Raw genomic sequence first — 11219 nt, 5'->3', positions numbered from 1 at the left:
TCCTTTGTGTCTGTAGTTACACTGGCTTACTTACCCTCAGATGAATAAATAGTTTCTACTGAGATTGCAGTTTTTTTTACTCTCATTTTAAGAGCTGAGTCACTTAGTCGACTATTTTGATCTGGTAGATTTCAAAAATATTTATATACTTCAATAATTATACTATGTTATTTACTGATGCTTATTTATAATATGTTTACCTATATTGTACATAATTCTAGCTAGTTCTGAAGTAGAATTAGCAAGATAAATGTTACATATTCCCATTGATCTATTTATTAGTTACATAGTTCTACCACCAAATAAAAATTGGATAGTTAGATATAGTTCTTTTCAAATAAAAAGTTAGTTAAATAAATGTACAATTTTCAGTATCCATGTATTTCTAATCAGTAATAGTTGCAGAAAAACAGCTTTAACAAGTGTTTCAAAATGAGTATATCAACATATTTTTTAGAAAATAGTGCTATATATACTATAAAACCATAACATATTTCTAACACTTTTTAATTATGTTTTTATTCTTAGGGATCTAAAGTATTCATCAAGTAAAGCCAAAAGTTAATATAACTTTTTATTATGAAAACTCATAGAAAGGTCATAGAAAAATGAAAATACATAGAAATTTAAATTAAATTTATTTACTTTCAGACATACATTTAATATAACACCATTTACTTCAGGTCTTCTAGATCTCTGCATGCTTTTGTGTGGTTACCTAAAAAAAGTAATATAAGATATTATTTCCTTATGTATTATAAATGAGAAAGGAACTATTTCTGGGTCTTGTTTGCTCTTTCACAGCCAAACCACTCAACTAAATTTGATATAAAGCAAGATTAAATTAAGCCTTGACTCCAATCCCTGATATACAAGAACAGGATTAACCAACTGTAGAAAATCAACTAAGATGTTTTTGTCAAAAAATCTCACTATTGGTTCGATCTATGGAGAAGTAATATAGTTGTGGCTGGATACCGCAAGATACATACAGCATCTTACATATGGGGCAATAAATGTAGTATTTTCTATTAGCTCGGAAAGTATTTTCTGGATTGTCCTGATCTGGATGGTTATAATTTTATGATATTTATAGATACGTTAATATATGATATTTATTATTTATATATAAATTTATGCTATTTATATGCATACATATGTATAATGTTGTATGTATCTAGCTGTATCTAGCCACTACTTTATTACTACTCCATTGATTGAACCAATAGCGAGATTTTTTGACAAAAACTATATAGGCAGCCGTTAGAAGTATTAGGTAACGACGCAATTTGGCGTGAATGGGGGGGGGTCAAAGTCTTCACAAATCGCGTTACGTACAGCGTGAGCAGGTCGGGCGCAGCGCGGTTGAGTAGCAGCGCGGCGTCGCTGGCGGCCGCGCACCACGCGTCGAGGCGCTGCGCCAGCGCACCCGCACCCGCACGGCCCAGCGCACGCGCACGCACCCACGTCACCGTCACCGTTTCTTGCACCTGCGCACGCGCACACGAGAGGAGTCATTAATATATGCTTTCCAGTGCTATCCAGTGGTTAGAACGCGTGCATCTTAACCGATGATTACAGGTTCAAACCCAGGCAAGCACCACTATATATATGTGCTTAATTTGTGTTTATAATTCATCTCGTGCTCGGCGGTGAAGGAAAACATCGTGAGGAAACCTGCATGTGTCTAATTCTGTCACATGTGCATTCCACCAACCCGCATTGGAACAGTGTGGTGGAATATGTTCCAATCTCTCTCCTTAATGGAAGAGGAGGCCTTATCTCAGGCAGTGGGAAATTTACAGGCTGTTACTTTACTTTACTTTGGATACTTTAATGTAGTGATTAAATTTCTATGTATCATGACAATAGCTACTGGAATCTCAGCTGTTTTTACATTCTATATTATTTAAACTAGTATACATAGTTAACATTACAATAGTATATTTAAGTGGATTATTTTATACCTCACCATTTCATTTAATTTAAACTCAAAATTCTAATCACTCAACTTTCTATATCCTCTATTTAAATATATAGATTACTATTTAAGGGATAAGACCAATTTTCGTATAGTCCATTCTAATCGAAGAAGAAATAAAACATTAATTAAATTTACGTATCCAATACATGCGACTTTCTAATAGTTTGGTCATTTTGTGCACTACCCTGATTAATATAACTTTATTTATAAGACAGCAATAATCCATTCAACTAATTACATCCACTTTAATTTAACTTACAAAGTTTGGATAGTAACTTAATAGAATATTACAGATTATTAAAACTCTAGATAAGAGGTCGGCAACTGATGTTTTGTAAAAAAATTGACAAAATATGACAGGTAACAATTGGATGTAGGTATATATATATATGTTATAGATAATGGTATATATTTATGTATTTATATGTATTTAGTGTGTAATATATTCATTTATCGTTAAGTCCTCTTGAATTTTATAATATAAAACTAATTGATATTGTACCTACACCATAAATATGTATTACAAATAACCTCCACTAGATTCAGGGTTTCTGGAAGAGATCTCTTGTTAGAGATAAGTTATCCCTTTGTATACATTTTTCATTTATATAATTTTCTGTATACTCTGTTGGTACATAAATAAATAAATAACATACAAGAAATGCAACCACAGACATAACATTAAAATTTGTATTAAATCAGTTTCCTATTTAGGTAGTTTGAAGTTTTCATTTCATTTTTTCTCTCTCATTTTTTCTATCTATAAAGCTCAAACATATAAACATAATGTAATGTGTACGAATTAAACTTGGTATCTTTTAACAATTTTATTAGCATTTTTCTTTTTTTCTATGGGATATGAGTAATTAATACTAATAGGCTATTTGACTGGTTTTTAAAATCCATTTTATATTATTTAGTAGAAGTTAAGGAACCCCGTAAAAATTGTGTTTTTATAGTTCTAGTGCCTATTTGCCGAAAAATATCGTATTAAAAATTCCATATTTAAATAACACGCGAAAACGCAACTTGGACAATATGGCGCTGCGATGGGGTCGGTGACGTCACTGCTGTATTTTAATCTGTGGTACATATAGTAGAAAAGCAAGGTTTACAAGAAAGTGACTTCATCATAAGCCCGGCCAATCGGGAGCGTTGATTTTTGAATAAACAAAGTATTATTTTCAAGTTTCATTAGTAAATAACCATTTTTAAACTCATAATATACACTGATTACAATAATTCACAATTTATTTTTCGCATTGTCAAATAGCCTATTCCACAAATGTTGTTTATTTATTGTTTTTCTCATAAAAGTAGTTTAAATATAGACTATACATTATCTTTAAGTTCTCGATTGCTTTACACCATAAATATTTGGTCAAAACCCCCTATATCAATGTACCTGATCAATGTGACCCCGGATCAGCTTATCAGCAAGAGCTTTCATCACCAACAGTTCCACGTCGGCGGGAGGCACGCGAGCCTCCCTTGCGATCTCGCTGAATGTCAAACGACGCTGGGCTGACGTACGGTTGAAGGCCATCTGTGAACATAGACATTATTTATTTATTTATTTATTTATTTGTAACAAAATCCACAGCTTATACAAAAGTAATTAATAAAAGAAAAATACATTGTCCAAACAGAAGCCAATTTCGGATTTACATTTTTAATGCTTATCAGTTATGGTAAACTAAGGACAGTAAGTAAGTTCCTGAAGAAAAGAAAAAATGCACAGCAAAAATACAGTAGGTATACAGAACATTTTTGACGAAGCAAGACTGATATGAATTGTACATTTACAAACTTATTCGTTATTAAACAAAATTTTGAACATAAGTATAAGATATTATAATAAATTTCAAAGAATAATCGTATTGCTGAAAAAGCCCATGGTTGCTATAAAAGTATGTGTGCATGTGTGTGTGTGTGTGTATTTTTTTATATTATGATTAAAATACGGATATAATATTTATTTTTGTTTCTATTATTGTTTTTATTTCTTTCGGTATTACATATTTTTCTATTTCTTATATATATATATGTTGTATTATTATATAATTAGATATGGGATCGTAGAATATAGTCCGAGCTTCTGTTAATAACTTGAAATTGTAACCGGTAGCTGGTACCCGCAACACAGGCTTGCCTAGTGCGGGACCACTGGATGTTTTGCGACTATGTTAAATTTTCATGTCAATAAATTTATTTTTATTTTATTTTATTTATATTTACTTGGTGGTAGGGCTTTGTGCTAGCCCGTCTGGGTAGGTACCACCCACTCATCAGTTATTCTACCGCCAAATAACAGTACTCAGTATTGTTGTGTTCCGGTCTGAAGGGTGAGTGAGCCAGTGTAACTACAGGCACAAGGGACATAACATCTTAGTTCCCAAGGTTGGTGGCACATTGACGATGTAAGGAATAGTTAATATTTCTTACAGCGTCATTGTCTATGGGTGTTGGTGACCACTTACCATCAGGTGGCCCATAAGCTCGTCCACCAACCTATACTATAAAAAAAAAAAATGTCAAAGTTTTGACAGAATTTCTGTTACGACAACTAATCTTAACAAAGAGTACTACAGAGTGTTCTAGACATAAGTGAAATCTCTGTACACACATACACGTAAATGTTATGTATATATTATGATCCTCTGCCCAAAGGTTGCCTGGAAGAGATCACTGCTTAGCGATAAGGCCTGTAGAACCTCTTACAACTTTTGGTTAGAAAAATTGTAATTTTTTGTAGTAAGTGGGTGCTATATTTATTTAATAAATAAATAAATAAGCTAGCAAGCAGAAAAGCACCATGACTTGATTTAACTTAACTGCCTACTAGAGAGCGCTCAGGAATGGCGCACAAAACACTTCAAAACTATTTCTTTTGACTGAGAATAGGCTATTTGGTAGGTTTTTAAAATTCATTTAATATTATTTAGAGTTTAAGGAACCCAGCAAAAGTAGATTTTTTATTTCTAGTACATATTTGCCGAAAAATATCATATTAAAAATTCCATATTTAAATAGAGCGAAAAACGCTACTTGGACAATATGGCGCTTCAATGGGGTCGGTGACGTCACTTGTCTGTATTTTAATCTGTGGTACATATATAAAAGCAAGGTTAACAAAGAAAGTGACTTCATCATAAGCCCGGCCAATCAGGTGCGTTTTGTGTCACGTGACAAATGTTTAAAAGATTTTTGAATTAATTAGGTATTATTTTCAAGTTTCTTTAAAAAAAATAACCATTTTTAAACTCATAATATATACTGATTACAAAAATTGACACTTTATTAGTATAGCATTGTCAAATAGCTATTGTACACAACATAACTGAACATTGCTGAATTGTATTACAATATCCAATAAGCTGGTCATAACCAAACGAGCTTGCACAAAAATTTGGTAGCGAGGAAAGCCATTGTTAATTTTGTTGTCAGTATTTGTGAAATAAGATAGGGCTAGTGAATCAATATGTTACCTCCATAAGGCACAGAATCGCAATCTTTTGCCTCAACTGACGATCAGCCCGGTGTAACTCTTGGTGAGGAGATTGAGCGCTGGAAATATATATAAGAAATTTAAAAACAATGAAATATTAAACATATAAACTAACGCTTGCATATAGCCAGTTCCAATTGAAATAGGAATAAAGATAAACAAACTGCTATATTGTGCACTGCTAAGAATTTATGATTAATTCAATTCAATTCTTGGTTTAATGGCTTTTAGTTGTGCCGATAGGGCACAGATTATTTCGCCAATGTCACGTAGGATGGAGATGACACGAAAGAGATTGATCGGAACAGTTGAGGAAACAAACTCAATTAAATTTTGAAGACTAGCATAGTAGTAGTAATTTCCTTGTTAATCCTTAACCTAGAACAACACAAACATTAGTGAATATCATAGATTAATCAAGCTCCCTACTAATGGTATTGCGTCAATTTGCTGTCAGATGCTATATTTTGCTATATTTAAGAGTCGAGATAGTTCTTTGGTTAGAACGCGTGCATCTTAACCGATGATTGCGGGTTCAAACACAGACAAACAACACTAATTCATGTGCTTAATTTGTGTTTAAAATTCATCTCGTGCTCAGCGGTGAAGGAATACATCGTGAGGAAACCTGCATGTGACAAATTTGATAGAAATTCTGCCACATGTGTATTCCACCAACCCGCATTGGAACAGCGTTGTGGAATATGTTGCAAACCTTCTCCTCAAAGGGAGAGGAGGTCTTTAGCCCAGCAGTGGGAATTTACAGGCTGTTTTTTGTTTGCTATATTTGGCTTTTCTCCTCGTATTGACTGATTAATAACAGTTGTAATTTAACCAAAACACCTCTCAGCATATTTAACTTTATAATATTTGTAATATGCAAAAAAATATAGTCATAATTGTCAATAGTTATTACCGTATCTTTTCAAATGCGAGGACGTCTCCAGAAGCGACGGCCCGAACCAACTCGCATGCCCAGGCATCAGGTGTTCCTTCGAGAGACTCCAGGATTGGATGGGCTAGCTGCAGTACATATATAATTTAATGATATAAGATATAGTATGGTGTAGAATATTTCTAAACATTGTCAAGATATTTTGTATTGTAGTAGACGCTGGCTTTTATATTGATTAAACAGTTGGTGTGATTCAATATCTAAGACACTAATTGGCCTTCAGTGACGTCACTCCTGTTATGACTAATTATTTGAGGTTATAGTTGTTAAAAAGTAAACATTGAAACGAAAATTAATTGCGTTTTTCGAATAAAAAGGAAGTTGGGTTTGTCAGAGCAGAATCCAGAGTCCTCTTTTCAGCTTGAAACCACTTTTATCTCAGTTTTGTGTCAGAAGGTCACATTGACACAAAACATACGTCAAAAAAGCTTTTTTTCGGAGTATAGATAGTCCGTTTTAAATTTTTCCAAAAAATTTTCCCAAAGGTCGAGAAAAAGTGCATAAGTATGAAAGCCAGTGAGGACAAGTACGATCAATGGACCAGTGACAGACAGAAGTGACGTCATACGAAATTAAGATCCGTTTTCGGGCGAAAATTTGAATTGACATTTTGAAACCACACTTTCTTATGTAAATTACAATGTTTTAGATTTTTAATATACTTGTGGTCTATGTTATATGGAGTTCTTTAAAATAAATACAAAAATAAATATATTGCATCTTCCCTATTGTTTTTACACTTTATGACGTCACTTTAAATCAAAACATTACCGTTATCGATATATACAGCGACAATCGATCGTTATTTAACAACTATTTTAAGTGTAACTACTACCGGTTCAGAATATACTCAGTGATTACTCTTTATTAACAATTGAGCCTTCCACAAAAAAGAGTAACTACTGAGTTTCTTGCAGGGTCTTCTCTTCTGGTAGAACTTACATTCCGAACCTGTGGTAGCTTCACGTAATATATTTAAAAACACAAAGTTATAAATATCTATGGAGGGGAGGGGTCGTAGGTATTTTTTTTTTTTTATGTTATAGTTTGGCGGACGAGCATATGGGCCACCTGATGGTAAGTGGTCACCATCGCCCATAGACATTGACGCTGTAAGAATTATTAACTATCCCTTACATCGTCAATGCGCCATCAACCTTGGGAACTAAGACGCTATGTCCCTTGTGCCTGTTACACTGGCTCACTCACCCTTCAACGCACAACAATACTGAGTACTGTTATTTGGCGGTAGAATAACTGATGAGTGGGTGGTACCTACCCAGACGGGCTTGCACAAAGCCCTACCACCGAGTAATGGTATATGGGGGGGGGGGTGTTACCAGTTCTCCGAGGTCGTAGACGGTGGGCGCGAGCACGGCTGCGAGGGCGAGGCGCAGTGCGCATGCGCGGCGCTCGTCTACGCGCAGCTCGGCGCCTCCGCCCGCGCACCCCACGTAACGGAGCGCCGCGCGGTAGTAGCGCGCCGTCGGCCCGCGCACCCTGTATACCAACATTAGCTTATTTAATAAACAAATATTGGACAACATCACATACATTATTCTGATCCCAATGTAAGTAGCTGAAGCACTTGTGTTATGGAAGATCAGAAGAAACGCACCACAAGCATCCGGACCCAAGACAATGTAGAGAATTAATGAATTTTCTACATCAACTCGGTCGGGAATCGAATCCAGGACCTCGGAGTAGCGTACCGATGAAAATAGGTGTACACACTCACTCTGTTTTGGTTTTGAATGTCATTTAACATGCATCATTATTTTTCCTCACTTCATTAGCATAATCTATACTATTAATATAAATATGGAAAAAACTCTGTCTGTCTGTCTTATCTCTGTCGCTCTTTCACTACCAAATCGCTAAACCGAATTTGATGAATTTAGTATGAAGCAAACTTGAGCTCCAAGAAAGCACACAGGCTACTTTTTTTGCCTAACACATGACAACCAACACCCTAAAAAGCGAGCGAAACCGCGGGCGAAAACTAGTGTATTATAGATTATTGATGTTTTCGAATATTTATTATCATCAATTAATATCAAGGCAAAAACAAAGTCATCAACACAAATTTACTACAAATACCTATAGTACTCGGAAGCGAGTTTGTAAAATCTGCCATGGACCGGGGTAACTCCGTCAGCATCCTCCAATGTGTTCTCTAGATCCTCGATAATCTTCTCTGTTGCGTCGAGATCATTTAGGTTTTCCAAATATATCTGCCCTTGTAATACCTGAAAATATAGTTTATTTTACACATAAGTAATTAAAACTTGAACTGTTTCAGTTGTATTTAACGAGACCTGCGTTTTGGTTGTATTCATCAATAAAATAAATTCATAGATCTATCATTAAACTTCCGAAGTGTAATTGGATAAGCATCTTATACTTCTTACACAAATAAGCCTGTTACTCATGTTCAAAATAAAGATATTTTAAAACTGAATATATTTGAAGTATTATGGACTAAAGATGAATGATGATTCATAAGTCCTTTTAAAGCCAACATAAATGCAATATAATTAGATTTCTAAGTCATTTGTATTACCTTACACAGAGCCAGTGCCTCATCGTTCATCTTAACCTTAGTCTCCACTTTCTGCAGGAATGCAATAGCTTCCTTCTTATCTGTGTATTGCTGGACGATGTGCGCTACTATTTCAACGAGTGACAATGGATTGATTCTGAAAAAAATCACATTGTATAATTGTTAATCTGTACTTTACATACAAATTCCTTCTTATATATATATTTCAAACTCAGTTCGGTAAAGATAAATAAGGATTGGCATCAAATTAACATGATATTGATGGAGATCTTACATAATCTATAATATTTGTTATGACTTTGGAAATAATGGTAATAATTATATTGGCAAAATTGATAGCAGAAATTTGGTTGTAAAATTTAAGTGTTAATCAGTAGTTAATAGGAATGGTGTTGTATTAATAAATATATATTAATCAAGAACTGTTTGCATTGCAATATAGTTGAGCTATTAACAACTCCTTCTGTTGTCTGGAGTATACTATACATATATCATGCTTTTTAGTATATTAGTTTAATCATGAACAGCATATCTTTGCAAATGATATTATACAAATCAATAATAACATATAACAATTTCACACACTTTTGACAATCTTTGGTCTTTTACTACTTGTAAAGTTCTATAACTAATGTCCAAAGCAAGACAAGTACAAAAGGGTTAGTTTTGTCTCTTGAATAAATGGTATTTTCAAGAAATGTATACGATAAAAGAATTTGAGAGTTCTTGCACATATAATTTGTAGAATATTGTACAAATTACTAAGCGATTTGAATTGTTTGTAAGTAACAATTAGAAGTTTTGAAGCGTTTACGTTGTTATATATTTTATGACTTGCAAATTACTTACTTGTTTTCGAATATAGTTAAAAAGTTATTGTATAGCTGTATTAGATTGTCGCCGGCCTGTAATGAAGGATGTTTCACTAATTCCAGTAGTTTTAGCGTAAGTTGGTGCCATAATCTGAAAACAATGACATAGTACAATCATCACATGAAACAAATACGAGTGTACACGAAACGGAAGAGATACTTACTTCTTATTGTATAGCTCTTCTAACTTAGCCCAGTCTGCAGCCAATTCAGGCTCAGCAGTTTGTTTTTTAGAAAGGAAATCATTTACATCAACTACCGCAAACTTTACGGAGGCCATGTTTCAAAATTGTTTCGCGTAATGATCTGAAGTTAGCTGTAAATAAAATAAAGTGTCATCGCTATGACTTTTTAAATTACTATGCAAAGGTATTATCCATTCAGCCTGTTTTCAACGACATCTTGCGTCGAATAGAAGCGAATTATTGACACAGATGAAACACTAGATGGCAGTACTATTGCTCTTTCAATTATTAAGCTCTACATAAAACGTTACCAAATGAAATTATTTTACTTCATTTATTTTACGATCCACATTCTTTCAAAAGTTTTAATCTTACAGTACGCAATAGCAAATGATTGTATTTTCGTACTGCAATTGCAAATAAATGTTCTGTCATAAAAATAAATGAAAAGTAAGTTCAGAAATATCTTAAAACAAAATGTCGTAGGGTATGCATATTTATTAAGTAGATATTTTTAGCAGGAATGCAAACAGGCTATTTAGTGTTAAATTATCGCTTCTGTGCTCATACACTGGCATTGTAATTGGTTCATACGTTAGTTAGTCGATTCACTGCCAACCCTGTGATCTAAGATGTTATACTCTGGCTTACTCACCCGTTATGCAAAACATTACGAATAATGGGGTGAAGGGGGTGGTGCGAGGGTTGGATTAACATGTCGGGCCTCTAGGCTATGTCTCTGGGCCTCTCGACCCTTTGTAATTACCTAATATATACGTTTACAAGCACATCGCAGTATTTTAGTATTTTCTTATAAATTTGGATACTTAGCTATATTAACAATAGTCACTGTAAGAAATATTAACCGTTCCTGACTTTGCGAATGACAAACAACCTTGGGAATGTCTTTTTTGCTTGAAGAACATTTTTTTCTTCAAACCGGAACACAGTAATACTGAGAATTACTCTTTAGTTTGACAGTGGAATGAGTGATGAATGGTGGCAACACAGACGAGAATACATCGCTATCGTCAAGAAAATTAAGACGAATGTAATGTACATATAACTTTACTATTTTTAGGTCCTCGATAATTGCTCGTTAGTTATCCTATTTCCGGGTTAATAACTCCTTGTTATGGTATTTAATATGGA

General features: G+C 34.0%; 1 protein-coding gene across 1 annotated transcript; it reads right to left on the bottom strand.

Annotated features, from left to right (window-relative positions):
* Nucleotides 1–621: 621 nt before the first annotated feature.
* On the bottom strand, nucleotides 622–10198 carry LOC124542002 (26S proteasome non-ATPase regulatory subunit 13). The gene is made up of 10 exons (XM_047119954.1): nucleotides 10047–10198; nucleotides 9860–9973; nucleotides 9011–9146; nucleotides 8548–8696; nucleotides 7788–7947; nucleotides 6409–6515; nucleotides 5473–5551; nucleotides 3390–3530; nucleotides 1339–1490; nucleotides 622–718 (listed from the first exon to the last, which is right to left on the bottom strand). Exons 1-10 carry the CDS (start codon nucleotides 10160–10162, stop codon nucleotides 715–717), a joined length of 1158 nt encoding a protein of 385 aa, XP_046975910.1. The 5' UTR covers nucleotides 10163–10198; the 3' UTR covers nucleotides 622–714.
* Between the last annotated feature and the right edge of the window lie 1021 nt (nucleotides 10199–11219).

This window comes from Vanessa cardui, chromosome 29 (assembly GCF_905220365.1).
Source record: "Vanessa cardui chromosome 29, ilVanCard2.1, whole genome shotgun sequence".
Lineage (NCBI taxonomy): Eukaryota > Metazoa > Arthropoda > Insecta > Lepidoptera > Nymphalidae > Vanessa > Vanessa cardui.
The sequence above is the reverse complement of the archived record's forward strand: the minus strand, read 5'-3'. Positions and strand labels throughout refer to the sequence as shown.

Bases quoted from the DNA above. Each gene is read 5' to 3' on its own strand.
- LOC124542002 (XM_047119954.1), bottom strand. From the start codon at position 10,162: ATGGCCTCCGTAAAGTTTGCGGTAGTTGATGTAAATGATTTCCTTTCT. The intron at 7,948-8,547 runs GTATTTGTAGTA...GTTGGTATACAG, and splicing joins CTCGCTTCCGAGTACTATAG to GGTGCGCGGGCCGACGGCGC. The intron at 1,491-3,389 runs GTACATTGATAT...GCGCGTGCGCAG, and splicing joins TCCGGGGTCACATTGATCAG to GTGCAAGAAACGGTGACGGT.